We start from the raw sequence: 18668 nt of genomic DNA, 5'->3' as shown, positions 1-18668 counted from the left end.
GGAGAAGGTTTATATAAATGATGGAAGAGTTAATAAGAAGAAAACAACATAACATTCTGCATCTCTGCAACCTTAGACAGATGAAAGTTCCCAAGTGTTCCTCAATCTTTTTTTTTTTTTTTTCGAAGTGGGATTCAAATTTTCTCTTTTGTTGTGAAAGTTCTGTGGAGAGAAAACATGAAATTTATTAAGTATTTCCATCCGATGATTCAGGATGTAAGTAGCCCATAAGCCTGTGAAGAATTGTGGAAGTTTTGCTACTAACCCATGCAGTAAAGTCTCATTAAGAAAGCATCAAATTCATAATTCCAAGAAGCAGGGCCTTACTGTAATTTGGCTATGAACTGTAATATACTCTGAACTCCACCTTCATTGATCAACATTTATTCCTTGGAGATCATTAGTGACTTTCAACTATTTTACCACACAAAAACTTATAAGATGAATAATAATCATACCTGATAAATGTCTTACAGCCCATATAAATCTAGTCTTCCCACTATTACAAGAGTCAAAATCTTTTCGTGTTTCTTCTTTTTCTATTGCTCCCACCCCTCTCCCTTCTTCTTCAGAGTCTTAACATAACTCCCAACCCAAAAACAAAACAAAAAATGTCTGCATGCAACAGCTTCCTGGATCTACAAGAGCAGATTTGCTACGTACACTGTGGCTTCTGCAACACCATTCTATTGGTAAAATCACTATAAGAAGCTGCACAGTACAAAAGCAAATCAATAACTGTAACTATAGTCATTTCAGTATTCCCTTCTGAGGAAATCCTTTTTGTCTTCAAATGCAGGTTAGTGTCCCTTGTAGCAGCTTAATGAAAGTTGTCACTGTGAGATGTGGTCACTGTGGAGGCCTCCTCTCAGTAAACATGATGAGAGCTTCATTTCTGCCTCTACATCTCCTAGCTTCACTCAACAACACTTCCCTAATTGATGATGATGAGGTAACCAATCCTTCAGACCTTATCTTAATTATCTCTTTAATAAGTTTATATCAAGGTCCTGTTCATGAACAGTTCTTGTCTCTAATTAAGTAGCAGCTTCTGTTCAAAAAAAAAGTAGCAGCTAGAGTTACACCACCTACTCTGCTTCTGCTACTACAAATACTACAAGTCTTACCTTTCTAAGTTGATGATTCCAAATTTAACCATAGAAATATCACCACTACGCCCTCACAGTAACATGTAGTGAAACTTAGGCTGTGTTTGGTATGCATTCTAGGTCGATAATGCATTCCAAGAAAACATACCAAATGCAGTCTTAGTCTTCCACCCATAATCTTAAACATTTGAACCCATTGTTTATTTTACCTATATTTGTCATCTCATCTTCTCAACCTCTAATATTTTGTGGGTTTTGGGCACCCATCCCTCTAAAGATCTCAACTCTAAATTGTGATTAAAGGGAATGAATTATAAAACTATACCTTGAAAGTGTTTGAAATCATATTATAGAGTTTTAAAAAGTAAAGATGCATTTGATATGCATTCTGTGTCTGCAGCAAGCAAAAGAAGTCTGTGTTGAAGAATTGGAGCCTGAGAAAGCTTCAGATGTGTACTCTTCACCTATGAACTCCTCTGACAATGATGAAGAAGAGAAAATACCATCCAACCCAATTGTCAATAAGCGTAAGCCCATCAAACATTTAGTCATTTCCAAGATATATATTCTGTTTCTAAAGCCCTGAACCTCTTTTTAATGGGATTTGATCACAATTGAACAGCCCCAGAGAAGAGGCAACGAGCTCCATCGGCCTATAATCACTTCATCAAGTAAGATATGATATTAACAGTTCCAAACTTGGGCTTGACTTGCCTCAAAATTTCCCTCATGGATTTCATAACTTGAATTTAAATTGGTAAATTATGACAGAGAAGAGATACAGAGGTTGAAGGCCAGAGAACCCAATATCACCCACAAAGATGCCTTTAGCACAGCTGCCAAAAATGTAAGTTTTGTTTAAGCCTAATAAATGCTTCACTCACTATGACAAAACTACAGAATCCTTGAAGGCTATAACTTTTCCTAGATGTTTTGACTATGTTGGACTGTTCTCAGTGGGCTCATTTCCGTCGAATTCAGTACAAAGAAGATGGAGAGAGCTGCAGCCAAGGAAAGGGAAAATTGACAAGGAACCCATCTGTTGACGAGGTAATATAACCCCCTAACAATAGTAAACCATGAGATCCTACCAAGAGCAAAGGAAAACTGGATCTCGTGAACTCATTTACACACACTACAGGCTGTGTGTGTGTCTGAGAGAGAGATCTTTATTTTCTCGTCTGTACCATCAACTGGAGGCAATTAAGAAACGTTACCTCAATAGTGACGTCCTGTAGCATTTAAGTGCTAAACAGCAAAACCCAGAAAGAAGAAGGCTTTCATTCAAGTTGACTGTAAGTGGTTAACAATACACGCGCAAAGGATGAATGGGGCTCGGCTTGGCAGCTCACCTGTCCTAACACCCTGTCTGGGTATGAGCCAAAAATGGGGTGTGGCCACTTGTTGGGGGAAGATTGGGACCAATCCTGACTGGACTGGTCCGGTTTAGTCCTAAACCAGTTCCAAAAACCGAATTTGGGTCAAGCCAGCGATCCAGACGGGGCTTCATCACATTGCTGGTACTTTCTATGTGAAGAAATGTAGAAACCAGGATTTTAAAACAAAGAATCGGGACCTCAATCGGATCCAGCCATTTTTCGATCTGATTCTTGTTCTAGATCAGTCAGAATTAGTTGGGAATTAACCAGATTCTACCTGAACTCTACAAACCCAGATTGAAAGACAGGATTCGGGATTGGGCTTGACAAATACCAATTCGAATTGGTCCAATTCAATTTCGATTAGTTCAATCCATGATAGAAAGCAGAAACCCAGAATCTTTATTATTTGTAAGATCTAGCTTTTTCTTTTCTTTTCTTTTTCAAACAACTGGCCAGAAAAGAGCAAGAATCCTTCTCTCTTTTGGAATGCTATTTGAGACTTTGAGCTGGGTTATAAGGAGTTGAGAAACAATGAATGTGGATATGGTTTCCATTTTGGTCGATTCCATCTGTATGGATCAACCCCGTATGAGAGGAGGACCTGATCCACTCCCAGAACCAATAGCCTTTTTGGGTTACAGAATTTACTATTGAACTTGCTTTATCTTATGTTTTTGAGGTATTTTGTTAGTGAAACAGGTGGGTTCACTTCTCTTTATGGTGAACATATTTTTTCAGGTCGATGTGCAAAGCAAAGGTTTTCGTGAAAGAAGGGCCAAGAGGCATTCTATACAGGGGAAGACAACCTTGAAGTGAAATGGCCATTACAGATGGCCAAGAAAGGAAAGCTTTTAATTTTGTTCTCTTTTTAGAGATTGAAGGTATCCTGCATTTGCCCTTTACAGCAACTAAGTAGATGGATGCTCTTCGAAATGTATCACTGAAATAGGGTTTATTTCCTAAGGTAGTGAAGAGCCATTTGGTTCATCTTTTTGGTTCATGGAGGACCCAGGATCATTAGTACTTTTGCTACATTTCAGCTTCTGTTTTATTTAATCAAACCTAGTTCATGCGTGTGTTGAGGGGAGAAACATAGGCCCAAGCTGCACACTAGAGGTTGTAGACCATGACCGGATCCTTCGGTTGAGAGAATACTCCCACATCGGTTACCCTAAAGTCTCTCACTATGTCAATCACTACGTCATTTACCCGTGAATCTCTCCCTCCAATAGTTCGAGTTATTCCTCAGTACCTGTGCCCATCGCTCTTACGAGGACGGGCTTACCCGGATCATACCATTTTTCTACCGTATGAGAACACGGCGGAGAGACGACCGTGCGGATCTGTTAGTGCAGTTGTACTTGTCGTTCTTCTCGTTGGCTAAGCTAATTGAACTAGCGCCTAAAATATCAAGTGCCATGTGAGGGGAAGTGTTGGGGGATAATCCCACCTCGGTTACCTTCCAGTAGCGGGATAAAGATAGTATGATGCGCTGATTAAATGTGTCTTTCACCGTTAATAGCAGCTTTAAGTACACTTGACAAGAATAATATACTTGACAAGAATAATACACTTGCAAGTAGGGTGCTGGATGTTCATGTTCTTGATCAGTTAGGAGAGGATACTTCCAAGAAATTAACTAGATGACTTATAATATTTCTCATATCCAACTTGATACAGGCTTTAAGTTTTGCAGTACAGGACTTCTTATTTTGTATACTAAACACATCTGATGTTGTTCCTCAACTAACTTAAGCTATCAAGAATAAGTCACTTAATAATTAAAAGGGAGAGAAGAAGAAAATACAAATTTTTTATAATGTTTTATATGAGAGGAGTGGCATTTAATCTGTTTCTTTCATTTCCATGGCGTCCTCCTACTAAATCTCGACACCCTTTCAACAGTTCTACCTGAAGAGATCACATGCAAAGTTCAATTACTAACAAGTACCCCAATAGTGAAAACAATAAGGAAATAAGCAACTTTAATACCAAATGAAACTCTTTTCTTTTCTATCCCCTCTCCCCCTCTTTGGGAGAGGTGAAAAATAGAATTCTAGAGCCTCTCAAAGAGAAACTTAAAAAGTTTCATACTATTTCACTATCTAGAAATGTAGAGATTTCTTTGAAGAAGGGGGAGGGGGCATGTGGGTAAACTCCCTTAAGTGTAAAGATCAAATTACTATTTGGGTTTCTGGGACAAGATTTTCACTTAATTTGACATCCCGGCCAGATGAATTTCTAGTGCAAAGCCTTCAAAAGTAGAGCTGATGCAGGGTCAATGTTGCCTGAAAAAGGGTTTTCGGCATAACATTTGGTGGGGATCTTTGTGGTTGGACTTACCATTGAAATTGAAAGGCCTTGGAGAAACAGCATCAAAATATTCTTGAAAGAATTGTCTGTTCTCTTTGAATAGTTCCTTCCACACTGCAAGCACCAATAACTCCTTGATACCACACACGCACACAAACAGATAGATAGATAGAGAGAGAGAGAGAGAGAGAGACCAGTAAGAGTGATAAGTGGGCGGATGCTAGCATGCTCTGCAAGAGCTTCAATGCAGTCATCTCTACTCATGCGAAGGAGCAGGCACCTCTCTATCAGATGTTGAACCTGTATCTCCATGCAGAAGCATTCAATAATCCAAAAATACTGTTGAAAAAGGAAAGAACACTATAAAGACAAAGTAAAGATTCCACAGTCTCTCTTTCTCTCTCTTCTAGTCTTGGTGGATGGGGCGGGGGTGCCATTGTCGCTTACCATTCGAATGTAGTCATTTGGATGGCAACACAAACAAGGGAAGTGGTGGTTGTGACACATAGTGCTGATACCTCTTATTTCCTTTTTCTCTCTAATTAATATGTAATGGAAGTGGACAAAACATTATATAATTAGAAGAAAGAGGAAGAAAGGAATAAGAATCCAAGAGAAGAGCAAGCAAACAAAAGATGAAAAAGTGCAAGAGGCAGAAGTGGAGAGAGGACTGGGAAGCAGAGATATTTGTTAGGGGTGACAGTATTTACCTATTTAAGCAGTAGTAACATGAAGGAAGGAAGGGTTTGGGTAGGGAAGATGGTGGGGTTGTTTATCCATAGATATCCAAGTGAAGGGCCAAAAGAGAAGCAGCAATCCCAGCATGGATTTACCTCTATCTTCAAAAGATAAGACTCAGCTGGGTCAATTGCTTCGCCCAAGGAGAGTGGGAGTTTTGAGATTAGGTTGTGCTTTGCTTATCTCTCTCCACTTCCATTACTAATACTCCGTCGTGGCCAGCTCTTTAGCCACTTACCTGCAAGTGTCATCACGTCCCCGTCTCTGCGTCTCTCGCCTCTTTATCCATTTCGGTCCCACTGTCTTCAATGGCCGTGCATGCTCAATGCAATCCGGTCCCGCTATGCCTGTCGCTGGCTCATGGCACTTTGTCCAACTGTATATCCCACTGCTACTTGGTGGCGTTAGCAGCGATGTATTTATACAGATCCAGTAATTCTATTCTCTGTACCAAAAATAAATAAAATTCTATCCTTGCCCCCAACCAACACACACACACACAGAGTTAACTCAAGATTGGCTGGGACCAATCCAAGGTAATTCCCAATTCTTTCTTAGAAAAAACAACAACAACAATCATAACTTTATCCCAACTAAATGGGGTCGGCTACATGGATCCAATATAAAAAATAAAAAGTAAAGAAGCAAAAGAGAGATTAAAAAGAATAAACTTGGGAAATAATAGAAGAAGGTAGAGCAATATAGAGAGACGCATCATGGAAACACCCCCTATAAGGGGTCGGCAACATGGGTCCTTACCCTCCACGAAATTCTATCCGAAGTCATACTAGGATCGTGCCCTACACTTTGCATATCGTTTCAGGCCACTTCATTAATAGTCATCTTTGGCCTACCCCTACCTTTTCCTAGCTCCCTCCAAATGGATCCGGTCACTTTTCCTTACTGGGGCCTCCAAAGGTCTTCATTGAACGTGGCCATACCACCTCAATCGACTCTCACAGAGTTTGTCTTGGATTGGTGCAACCCCCAAATCATTTATAATACGTTCATTCCTTACCCTATCTATCCTGGTCTTACGGCACAGGCCTCTCAACATTCTCATCTCCACAACACTCAGTTTCATACGTCACAACTGGTCGAATAACTGCTCAACATTCCGCTCAATACGCCATAACTGGTCGAATAACTGTCTTATAAAATTTTCCTTTGAGTTTAATAGGCATTCTTTTGTCATATAACACTCCTGACGCACCTCGCCACTTCATCCACCCACTTTAATCCTATGGGCAACATCATCCTCTATATCCCTCTCTTTGTCAATGATAGACCCTAGGTATTTAAAACAATCCCTCCTGGGTAATTCATGTTCCCCAAGTTCACCACTCCCTCCCCTCCTCTAGATTGACTGAAGGGGCACGTCATATATTTTGTCTTCGTTCTGCTTAACCTAAAATCTTTTGACTCCAAGCTTGATCTCCATAGCTCCAGGTTAGTATTAATTTCATCCACAGTTTCATCAGTAAATAGTATACACCACGGAATCGAGTCTTAGATGTGCCTAGTTAAGTCATCTATAATGAGTGCAAACAAATAAAGACTTAGAGCAAATCCTTGGTGTAACCCAATTGTGATTGGGAATTCGTTACATTGCCCCTCTGTCGTTTTGACACTCGTCACCACTCCCTCGTAAGTGTCCCTAATTATATCTACATAATTGATCTTACCTCTTCTCTTCTTTAAGACATACCAAATTAGCTCTCTCGATATTCTGTCATATGCTTTCTCTAGGTCAATAAAGATCATATGGAAGTTCTTTTTGTGGGCTCTAAAAACTTCCATAAGTCGCCTTAGGAGGTAAATAGCTTCTGTTGTGGATCTCCCTGGTATAAAACCGAATTGGTTCTCCGATACCTTGGTTTCCTTTCTTAGGTGGACTTCAATAACTTTTTCCCATAGTTTTATGGTGTGGCTCATAAGTTTTATGCCTCTATAGTTATTGCAGTTTTGTACATCCCTTTTGTTCTTATAAATCGGCATCATAATACTTCTCCTCCACTCATTCAGCATAGATTTAGTACTCAAAATTTTGTTAAACAACTTGGTTAACCAAGACACCCCATGTCCTCCCAAGCTCTTCTATACTTTGATTGAGATCTCATCTGGCCCCGTAGTTCTACCTATATTCATCCTTCACATGGCCTCTTTAACCTCGATTTCACCAACTTGCCATAAATGCCCATCAGGTGTATTGGTTTCATGGCCACCCCCCTCCACATCTAAGTTCACCCTATCAGTCACAACATCTCCATTCAATAGGTTATAAAAATAATCACCCCATCTCCTCATAATATCCTCATTCTGTACCAATACTCTACTATCCTCACTTTTATCTGACGTGGTCCAAATCCCTGCTCATCCTTTTCCTTTCCTTAGTTATTCTATAGATCTCTTTTTCTCCCTCCCTTGTAATAAGGTTTTCATATAAATCATCATATTTATTTGCCCTAGCTTTCCCCACAATTTTCCTAGCTTCATTCCTAGTTGTATGATATCTTGCTCTATCATCAGTTTCGTTAGTCCTCTGCCAAGTCTTAAAACAATCATTCTTAGTCTTAATGGCAACCTGGACCTCGTTGTTCCACCACTATATCTCTTTAGGGGTATGTCTTCCAATCTTAGTTAAACCTAAAACCTCTTTAGCCACCTCCTTAATGCTAGTCGTCATTGCAGTCCACATCTCGTTAGTATTTCCTGCACAGTCCCACTTGCCTTGTTCGAACACTTTCTCAGAAAAAGGATTTTAGGGGCACTCCACATAGTCGCCTCCAATTTATTTTAGGACATAAGTGCGTCACCTTCTTATGTTGCCTCATACTAAACTGCATATCCATGATCACCTGTGGATATTGTGTAGTTAAACTCTCTCCTAGTATAACCTTACAATCTTTACAAAGCAACCTATCAAATCTTCTAGTCATAAAGAAATCAATTTGGCTTGCATGCACTCCACTCTTATAAGTCACTAAATGTGCTTCTTTTTTCTCAAAAAAGGTATTCGCAATACAAAGGTCATATACTATTGCAAAGTCCAACACTAAGGTCCCCTCTGCGTTCCTCTCCCCGACTCCATATCATCCATGCACCTCTTCGTAACCTCTACAGTTCTTGCCCACATGGTTATTAAGGTCCCCACCAATAATAATTTTCTCCCTCTGATTAAGACCCTGCATTATTTCATCCATATGCTCCCAGAATTGTACCTTAATCTTGTCATCAAGCCTTGTTTGGGGCGCATAAGCCCAAACTATGTTAAAAATCTCATCACCAAGCACCAATTTAATGGCGAGATCCTATATCTCCAAGTCTCTTAATGTCCACAACGTCATTATTAAGATCTTTGTCAACTATTACTCCCACTCCCCCTCTCCCACATTCATTTCCCAAGTACCATAGCTTGAAGTCGTCCAACCCCATAGTTATATTACATTTCCATCTCGTTTCTCGAATACATGCAACATCATTCTTTTCCTCATAACATCAATCAACTCCATACTCTTACCAGTCAATGAACCGATGTTCCATGATGCAAATCTAAATCTACTGATAGAGAACCTTAGGGAAGGGAGGGGAAATTAGAGTAGAGAGGGGGAATAGAAGGTTTACATTCACACATTCATTCAATAATCAAATTGCTCTCTAAATCTTCCATCGATTACAACTAATATATAGGAAAATAGGAACATGAAATTAGAAACATAACTGGAATGGAAACTAGCCTAAACTAGGAAACAACTATAAAAAGGAAACCAAGGCAAGGAAATAAATCCTACTCCTACGTTCAAGTCTGGAAACTAAAAGCATGAAATAAAATACTAAGTAAACTACTAATTTTATTTCCAACCCTTGTTGGACCAAAACCTTGGGCTGGACCGGTTCTTCTTGGCTCTTGGCTTCCAAAGTCGGTCATGCTGGTCCAACCAAGAAAGGGCAGCCATATCTGCATCAACTCTCCTCCTCTGAAAAGAACTCGACTCCGTCGAGTTAGGAAAAGGACCGAGGAGACCGTCTGAAGGAATACGCTGAATAAGGAATGATCCCACCATCTTCTTGAGCTTAATTTTAGGGAGATCTTTGGCAGGATGAAACTTCATAGTCTTGTTGGCATGCTTGAAGGCATAGGTATTGGCATAGCCACAATGCTGTAATTTCTTATCAAACAACCAAGGTCAACCAAGAAGGATATGGCACACCTTCAGAGGGAGGACATCACATTGGACTGTATCCTTAAATCCACCAATAGAATATGTGACCAAGCACTTATCTATGATTTTGAGATTAGTGTTGTTCACCCAAGCAACCTTGTAAGGATTAGGATGTGGTTCTGTATTCAATCCCAGTTTACGAACAGCGTCTTCAGAGACAACATTAGTGCAACTGCCTCCATCAATGACCAAGGTTAGCAACTGATCATTGCACTTCACACGATTCTGAAAAATACTACTGCGGCGCCAATCTTCATTTTCAGTGGCCTTTTGAGTGGTCAACACATGACGAATGACATAAAAAGGATGTTGGTCATCGTCACTGAGAGTGTCATTGACTTCACCTGTTGCACGCTCTTCTCTTAAATCAACTGTGTCAGAACCAAGTTGCTCTTCGGGAATATATGGTATAGGAGAATCCTTATCAATAAAAGCAACCAAACGGCTGGGACATTGGGCACTGATATGTCCAAATCCATGGCATGAGTAGCACCGAACTGTAAATTTTGAAGAATCAGAAGGTTTATCTGAACCACGCCGAGGGGGTGAATATGGGCGAGTAGGCCGTGAAGATGACATTTCAGAAACATGTCGAGGTGGAGAATACGGCCGACTAGGTCGTGAAGAAGCCATAGATGTAGCACTTGCCTGTGGCTTGCTAGATGACCTCTCTTGGGTAGGAGACTGTTGCCAAACGGAACTAGTACCTCGAGAAAAAGTATCTGCAAAATTTCTCCGGTTATATGGGCGTTTCAGACTTTCCTCAACCTGATATGCTACTTGTACGACGTCTTCCATTGTAGGTAGTCGACTAGATGCAAGGGCAGCACTAAGTTGAGGGTGCAAACCATTGCGAAATTGGGCCACTAAGACTTCTTCATCCCACTCAAAGTCAGAACGAGTGGCCAAATAATAAAATCTAGCAACATACTCTTCAACGGTCAAATTCTCTTGTTTCAACTGTGCAAACCTGAGATGCATGCGTTGCTTGTAATCAGAAGGCAAGAATCGCCGATTCATGACTTCATACATTTCAGCCCAAGTAGTGACCAACCCAATGCCTCGGATTCGGTTCTGTTGTTGTTGCTTGATCCACCAGACTCGAGCCGTGCCTTTCAGTTTGGCCTCTGCAAATAGGATCTTTCGAGCCTCAGTCAACCCGTACCATCTGAAGAATGTATCTAAACTGTGAATCCAGTCAAGGTACAATTCTGGATTATTGCCTCCATAAAAATCAAGGACATCCAGTTTTGCTGCTTTTTCTGCTCCATCATGTCTACCGGTCCCATATGGTGGTGGAGGTGGTGGAGGTGGTGGTGGTGGTGTATGATGTGGTGGTGGTGGTGGTGTTACTGGCAGATCCTGTGGAGTGGTGTTGGAAGAATCCCCAGACTGAATGGGACTCTTTCCTTTATCTGCTGTCACCAAACGATCAATAGAAACTTGCATAGATTCCACCATTGTCTTTAGGGACGTGACCATGTTAGTGAGGGCATCAAATTTTGTATAAGTTTCTCCTTTATAGGAATTCAGCTGTTGAACAACTTCACTATTGGCTACCATGGTGATGAGTAACAAAATAGCACTCAAAGAATAATGGTAGAATAGTAAATAACTAGACACTTAAAGGGCAGGGACAGAATGGTTTTTTTTTTTTAAAGTTCAAACTAAACCACAAAAAGGTATATCAATCACGTGTGGGATAGGGGTTTGATTTGGAAATAAAAATATATGGGACAAAAGGGGAATAAAGGAGAAAGGGAGGGGTATTTTAGGAAATAAAAGATAAATAAAAGAAAAGGAACAAAAGGGGAATCGTGGGGGTGGGTTTTACCGACCAAGGAGGTGTCTCCTTCTGGGAGATGGAACCAGCAGTGGGAGTTCGGCGAAGGAGGAGGGAGACGTCGCGACTCCGATGAAGGGATGGGTGACTCACGACGGCTTCAACTCAGGTATGTCGCTGCCTCTCTCTTCTCATCTCGTCTTCTTTTCTTCTTCTTTCTTCTCTCCGTCTGTTCTTCTTGGTTCTTTTTTTTTTTTTTTTGGCTGCCGCGGATGACAGAGAAGGCGGTTGGCGGGTCTGGATTTTTTTTTTTTTGTTGGTTGTTATCAGAACCTAAGGGGAGAGTTCGATTGAGTGGAGAAAGGGAAAGAGGAGGCGGTGGAGCTTTTTTTTGTTGGGAATCAAAGGGGTGGGTTTTTGTAGGGAGCCAAAAGAGATGGGTTTGAAGTTCTACTATGATTTTTCTTTTATGAAACCCTAGGTCGAAAGTGAGGGTTCGATCGGAGGGTCATGGGTGGAATGGGATCGATGGAGTTGGGTTTGGTTGACTGCTTCAACAGCACTTTTTTTTTTTAAATGATTGTTCTCTGTCTCGACAGAAACCGGAAGAGAGAATAGGGAGAAGATGGGAAGGAAAGAGCAGGTTGATGGGAAGGGAAAGGAATGGAACAAGGAGGGAGAACGAAGGAGAGGATCCTTCGGCTCTGATACCAAGTTGATGGAGAACCTTAGGGAAGGGAAGGGAAATCAGAGTAAAGAGGGGGAATAGAAGGTTTACACTAACACATTCATTCAATAATCAAATTGCTCTCTAAATCTTCCATCGATTACAACTAATATATAGGACAATAGGAACATGAAATTAGAAACGTAACTGGAATGGAAACTAGCCTAAACTAGGAAGCAACTATAAAAAGGAAACCAAAGCAAGGAAATAAATCCTACTCCTACGTTCAAGTCTGGAAACTAAAAGCATGAAATAAAATACTAAGTAAACTACTAATTTTATTTCCAACACTTGTTGGACCAAAACCCTGGGCTGGACCGGTTCTTCTTGGCTCTTGGCTTCCAAAGCCGGTCATGCTGGTCCAACCAAAAAAGGGCAGCCATATCTGCATCATCTACGCTTACCCACAGGATTAGAACCACAAGACATGCTATAAACGATAAAAGAAAAGGTCAAGAGATATGTAATAAAATAATCTAAATAGAAACCCAATCCTTTCTTAGAAAACTTAGTAATTACAGGTGACTGAAGCAAGGTTCTGACTAAGTTTTATCGGATCCAACTGAGTCGATCCAAGACAAGTTACCTTGAAACCAGTTTGGTGCCAGTGGTGGCCAATCCACTTAAGTTTCAATATGGGGATGGAAGGGTGTACATATGACTATTTCTAGAATGGGCACCGGGGAAGGGTTCTCTGAGCTGCCAGGATACCACGATACCCAGTACCCTCTCATACAAAATTCTTTGGATAAATATTTTCCCTCTGTGAGCATGGGGAACAGTTGATCATTTCACACCAAGTACCTAGGTGCAAGGGCACACTCCCAGACAGAAAACACATTCGCTAATTCTTTATTTATTTTAAGAAGAGGATTATTTAAGCAAGCAGCATAGACAAACACACTAATAAGGTGCAACAAAACAGTATTGCACAATAGAGGAGGAGGAGAGGAAGACACACAGATGCTTAGCATACCCTGCCACAGCAGCACAGAGAACCCTTTCCCTCATTTCACAAAGTTGAGAAAAAAAAATGAGTAAAATTTTCTGGTGGTTCAGATATACTTTTCCCGAATAGATCAACTTTCACATTATTTCAAAATCCTGCTCAACCTCATCCCATTTTTGATTGCTGGATCATCAGTACATCAAGTCCATAAAAACAGTCCACAGTTTCCCACTTCGAGTTCTGTTTGCTTCCTTTCCGAAGTTTTTTTTTGGTGGGGTGGGGTGGGGTGGGGTGGGGTTGTTTCAAGCCAAATTACAGTGGTTCGACAATTGAAGCCGGGTTGCAAATACTGATTTTGCACCATTACCATCTATCTTTGAATAAGTTCCCCATTGATGAAGGCAGGAAAAACTAGAATTAAACAAGCTAAACTGTGGAACAAAAAGTCAATGCAGTCAAGCTGCGATAGTATGTTCAATTAACAGAATATAGATGTATATCATTACAAGAGAATCCCTAGCTATCCATGCCATGTTCTTCGGAGAGTTGCGATCCCAGATAAGCAGCCATCCATCCGGTCAACCTGACTCAGTTTTGTCCAAAGCTGTGAACAAAAAATAACAGCATTCAATAATGAATTGCACGGGACACAAATTGACCTCAATGATAAGTGGTGTGAGTGTGTGTGTGTGTGTGTGTGTGTGTGTGTGTGTCTGTGAGAGAGAGAGAGAGAGAGATTACTGTTGTAGTTTAAGAGCTTCTCAATGAGGTCAACATGAGTCATGAGCATCCGCCTACAGCAATATCGGACCAATCCCAGTGCATCAAGAGCATCTCTGCAGTTCAACCAAAATATGAATAATCTTTGCAACTTTCATTCCACTAAATTCATATAAATTAGTCATTGACACCAAACTCAGACATGTCAACCTAAGTGAATGATTTACAATGATAGACAAAGCAGGTACTAACCCCATGGTTCCCACTAGATCAAAATGGAAGAGATTGTGAGAACGTAACAATCACTATATTTGCATCTTTGAACACCCTAGGCCTACTCAAGAATAGTAGAATTTGTTGAAATAGTATTTCTCCAAAACATCAACCAATTCTTTCATCATCAAGAATAGTAGATCTAGCTCAATCATATACCACCAAAGCTAACAGAAACTCAAGGTTGAGAAAACATGCCAGTTTGAACTTCAAAAGATACTCCTAGCTTATCTGCACAAACACAAACACGTGCCATCAACAGTCACCATGGCCTTTGATCCCCACTAACTGCCTATTGGTTTTTTCACGGGGCCTTCCAGCATATAAAGTCATTTCCATTGAGATTTCATTCAATTTACAACCTCAATCTTGCAATTCCATGGTGAGGAATCCTTTTTACATTAGGTTATGTATTCTTATAGTTGGGATATACTTCTGTTTACATTGGGTTACGTATTCATATAGCAATCCCCTAAATGATTATAAAACATTAAAATCTGGTGTGCATTAACTCAAAGGAAGAAAAAATAGACCCAAAAAAGGCAGAGCAACAAGCGATCTCACCCTTCCGTGTATTTGGCCTAAAGGAAGTCCAGATATTTACATTGGGCTACATACTCTTATAGATAGAGATACACTTCTTAGTAAGACTACAACACAAAGGTTTTGTTACTTGATGGGAATTTTTTAATCATTTTCTATGCCCCTTCCCTAAATAAAACATTCACCAGGAAGAGGGGAACTGCACATTTTCAGCCTGAGAATATATTGGAGACTACAAGGTCAGCCATATAGAGGACCCCAAAAGTTCCTCAGAAGAAAGCAATTAAATATGTGGAACCATCTGTTGCCCTGCGGTTGAGGGGATCTTCCAGGTAACTCACCTTGTGAACCTCCTAACTTCCTCTTTCAGGTTCTCCATAGTTTTCAACCAGTATAACGGGCTGAGTGGCTGATTCCCACAACCATCCAAGTTATGAGCTTAGGCGTGGTAATTCGGGATGGCATTCAACTCAAAACGTATAACCCCAAAAATCTGTAGAAGGCGATTATTGCAGTTGTCAAATGAACTAAGAACAAACTGACAAAACTCCTAACTCAACTCAACTTGGCTTGGGTACACTAATGCCAGTGATTGTTACAGGTTATTAATGGACTGAAGCAAAACTGACAACTCCTAACTCAACTCAACTCAATTCAACTAAGCCCTAACCCAACTAGATGTGTTTGGGTACACGAACGCTGTTTCTTTTTTTAACCAAACTTCATGTACTTTATCTCCTAACGTACCTTCTCCATCCTTAATCGTTCTCCATATCCTTTCAATAAATCAAATCAATAATGAAGAAAATAAACGCCAACTTCTGAAACAATCCCCTTCAGCTAGCCGTTACATTATCAATCAAGAAGGACGAAAACCCTCTAATACCCTAAAACATTATAAAACATGAAAATCTGGTGTGCGTTAACTCCAACAAAAGAAAAATAGAACGAAAACAGCAGAGAAACAAGTGATCTCACCCTTCCGTGTAATCGGCCTGAAGGAGGTCCAGATACGTATCCCACTTGTTACCGATGACCTAAAAAAACAAAGCAAAAGCGAAAAACAAAAAAAACAAAACAAAACAAAACAAAACTTAGATGCAGCAATCAACCCTAGCATGGGAAGAAAACGAGAAAATTACAGATCCACCAAAAAATAAACAAAAAACCCTACAATATTAAAGTTCAAACTTAACATGATTAAACCCTAAAAGAACCAAAGATCTAGTTTTAAAAAACATACGAAGAAGATGGAGGTTGAGATTCAATCCAAATCTATACCATGATTCTAAACCTGTAAGAGAAAATACCTTTCCGCAGGTGAAGCACCGAACAGGGATAATCATCTTGTCGCCGCTGCGTCGTCCCAACCGCACTCTCTTCCACACTCGGGTCGTCAGAAGAAAACACTCTCCCGCTATCAAATTCAATGTCTACTATACTTTATAGCAAAGCAGGGTAGGTTTGTATTGACAGTAAAATCCTTGTTATTTTCCATAAACTTTCACATATATTCTTATTCATTTTCATAACTTTCGAAGGGTATCGTGGTAAATCAAGGTTTAGGTCTTCCAATAGGGTAGCCCTTTGAATAAACCGTACTTGGGCAGCAAACCAAACGGGCCCGGTCCGGTTTTGTCTTGTTAGTATGGTTAGACCATGGTTAATAACATAAAATAAAAATTAAGTGAATTTAAAAAAAAATTTACCATAAACAAATAAACAAAATTTTTTAAGGAATAAAATAAGGGGTTAAAAGACAACAACAAAGTGCTTAATTTAAATAAGGATAGAGTTTTTCTTGTTCCGCTATACGTAAAAAATACTCAATGAGTACCCTTTATGGGTTCAATCAATATGGGTAAATAGGTCATACTCATAGTTAAATCAAATTTCTAAAATATTCATAAGCTAAGAAATTAACATCTTTGATACCTTGATGGTGTCCATGTGAAGAAACAGGGGACTATTTTTTTTTTTTTAATTGATGTGGTTGGTAAGATGGATTGAATTTCTATTTCTTAATATTCAAAACTTCAAATTATGGTAAAGAAGAACGTTTTCCTTAGCCCCAATGAATGGAATGGCATAATTATCCTCACCATATGTTGTAGGAAATCATTCACACACCGTAGGCCTAGGAGCTCATGCAACAACAATGAAATTGGAACATCTACACGTGTCGACAGTAACTTTTATCATCCTAATAAGAGAGTTTGAAAGTCGGTGAGAAGTCCTTCATCCTGATTAGAGGGGGGATTCTACCAAAAAAACACAGTAGTTGAAGGGGCATTGTCCCTTAGAATTGCACCCAAAAAACATATCTACTTTCTACTTCCTTAGAATCATACCTAAAAAACAAATCTACTTCTACTTTATCCAACCGTCCCTTGGACTCTGAAAATTTATATCTTGAAGTAATAAATGAGTTGAAAGTTGGACATTCCGTTTTCAGTAAATAAAGTTGGATTTTTTTTCATTACTTTAATCCAATCATTCAAATGATGTACATAATCTCGGTATTGTCTTCAATATAATCATAGTTATAGTCTATTGAAGGTCAATGATTCATGTAATCTATTTCATTTAACCGAGATTCTCACGCTTGTGCATACTTGGGGCTTAGCTTGACCATTTGTAGTGCTTAATTAGTGGAGTCACTACTTGAGGATTGATCACTTGATCAACTCCTCTCAAGTGTATAGGTGGTTAGTTTGTATTAATTTTCTTACTTTTCAAGAAATGTGACCATGGGCCCCTATTGACTCCTCCGTAGATCTGATATTGGCCTCTATATGGGTTTAGTCTACCATGTAATGGCCAATAGGCCCTTAAATTAAAAAAAAAAATCTCTAACTTGTTGGATTGTACCTCTTCCTCTTCTAAAATTTATTATTATTTTTGAAAGTTGAAAGTTGAAACCGACATAAAAAAGAGTTTTTCATTGACAATGGGAAAAAAAAATTCTCTTCATCCATGGGCTCTAGCGCTTCAATGGAAGATGGAGAGATGATCAAGATTTCTCTCCACCCAGTATAAATAAGAACTCTATAAAACAAGTGCTTATAACAAGTGTCTTCACTGGAATATCTTGGGATTAAAAGTTTTTTTTTAGTCCTTTTCCTTCTTCCCTGTTGTCTTTTGGGGGCTCCTCCTTTGGTGGTCTGAGTATATTATATTAGGTGGCGTTTATCGGTCATACGTGAAATCGTGGACTTGCTCGTGCTATATTGAGTTGACCCACCAAACGATGGGCCACGTCAGGCCTCCAACAAAAGGAGTGGCTCATCCAAGAGCCAAAGCCCAGACTCGGACCCATTCCCATCCTCATTTCCTTGATTCTTCCCGCTTTTTTTTTTTTTATTTAATATTTAATTCTTATCGATTTGTCTTGGACCGACCACCACGACCCAGCTGCTACTACCAAATTTAGACTTGTGAAGGAGGGATGCATCGATGACTCGATGTTGATGATGATTGATTAAAAAATTAGACACTTATAAGCTATGATTACTAAAATGCCCTTGTTTTTATTTTAAATGATACATTAGGTTTTTCTACATTTTATGCCTTATCTGACCAAAGTACCCCTTATTTGTCTCGGCGAAGACCCGACTCATCCCCTTGGGCATTAATCCGTATCAGATTTTCTACCCAAAAAAAAAAAAATATCCGTATCAGTTTCAGACTTTCAGTCAATATTGATAGTTTGATACATATCAGTTGTATGGAAAAAAATCGTCTGTAATTCCGATCTCGTACAATTCTGTGCAATACCACCTTCAGGGTTTGACACGTGTATTGATACCAATACAATGATCCAGATCTGATTTAAATGTCTCTTCACTGATTTAATGTTTTATTAGTTGTACCAGATGTGGACCATTGTATTGGTATCAATACACGTG

The 18668-nt window shown here is 39.6% G+C and overlaps 3 protein-coding genes across 7 annotated transcripts; 1 reads left to right on the top strand and 2 right to left on the bottom strand.

Moving 5' to 3' along the window:
• The first annotated feature begins 567 nt into the window (after nt 1-567).
• Nucleotides 568-3330, top strand: LOC122076000 (axial regulator YABBY 4-like). The gene is made up of 7 exons (XM_042641249.1): nt 568-692; nt 800-952; nt 1510-1636; nt 1732-1780; nt 1881-1956; nt 2067-2159; nt 3230-3330. Exons 1-7 carry the CDS (start codon nt 612-614, stop codon nt 3305-3307), a joined length of 657 nt encoding a protein of 218 aa, XP_042497183.1. The 5' UTR covers nt 568-611; the 3' UTR covers nt 3308-3330.
• A 786-nt stretch (nt 3331-4116) lies between these two features.
• Nucleotides 4117-5584, bottom strand: LOC122076001. Of its 5 annotated transcripts, XM_042641253.1 has the most exons (4): nt 5252-5539; nt 4999-5143; nt 4835-4918; nt 4117-4402 (listed from the first exon to the last, which is right to left on the bottom strand). In XM_042641253.1, exons 1-4 carry the CDS (start codon nt 5309-5311, stop codon nt 4350-4352), a joined length of 342 nt encoding a protein of 113 aa, XP_042497187.1. In that variant the 5' UTR covers nt 5312-5539; the 3' UTR covers nt 4117-4349. The 5 variants fall into 5 exon arrangements, with proteins under 5 accessions (XP_042497187.1, XP_042497184.1, XP_042497185.1 ...); XM_042641250.1 differs by having other exon boundaries at nt 4835-5143; nt 5252-5557; XM_042641251.1 differs by having other exon boundaries at nt 4835-5104; nt 5252-5527.
• An 8032-nt stretch (nt 5585-13616) lies between these two features.
• Nucleotides 13617-16227, bottom strand: LOC122075904 (DNA-directed RNA polymerase subunit 10-like protein). The gene is made up of 4 exons (XM_042641125.1): nt 16071-16227; nt 15739-15797; nt 13966-14060; nt 13617-13828 (listed from the first exon to the last, which is right to left on the bottom strand). Exons 1-4 carry the CDS (start codon nt 16104-16106, stop codon nt 13803-13805), a joined length of 216 nt encoding a protein of 71 aa, XP_042497059.1. The 5' UTR covers nt 16107-16227; the 3' UTR covers nt 13617-13802.
• Nucleotides 16228-18668: the final 2441 nt, after the last annotated feature.

The sequence above is a fragment of the Macadamia integrifolia genome, chromosome 4 (assembly GCF_013358625.1).
Source record: "Macadamia integrifolia cultivar HAES 741 chromosome 4, SCU_Mint_v3, whole genome shotgun sequence".
NCBI classification, from domain to species: domain Eukaryota; kingdom Viridiplantae; phylum Streptophyta; class Magnoliopsida; order Proteales; family Proteaceae; genus Macadamia; species Macadamia integrifolia.
This window is presented reverse-complemented; position numbering and strand designations above follow the sequence as displayed.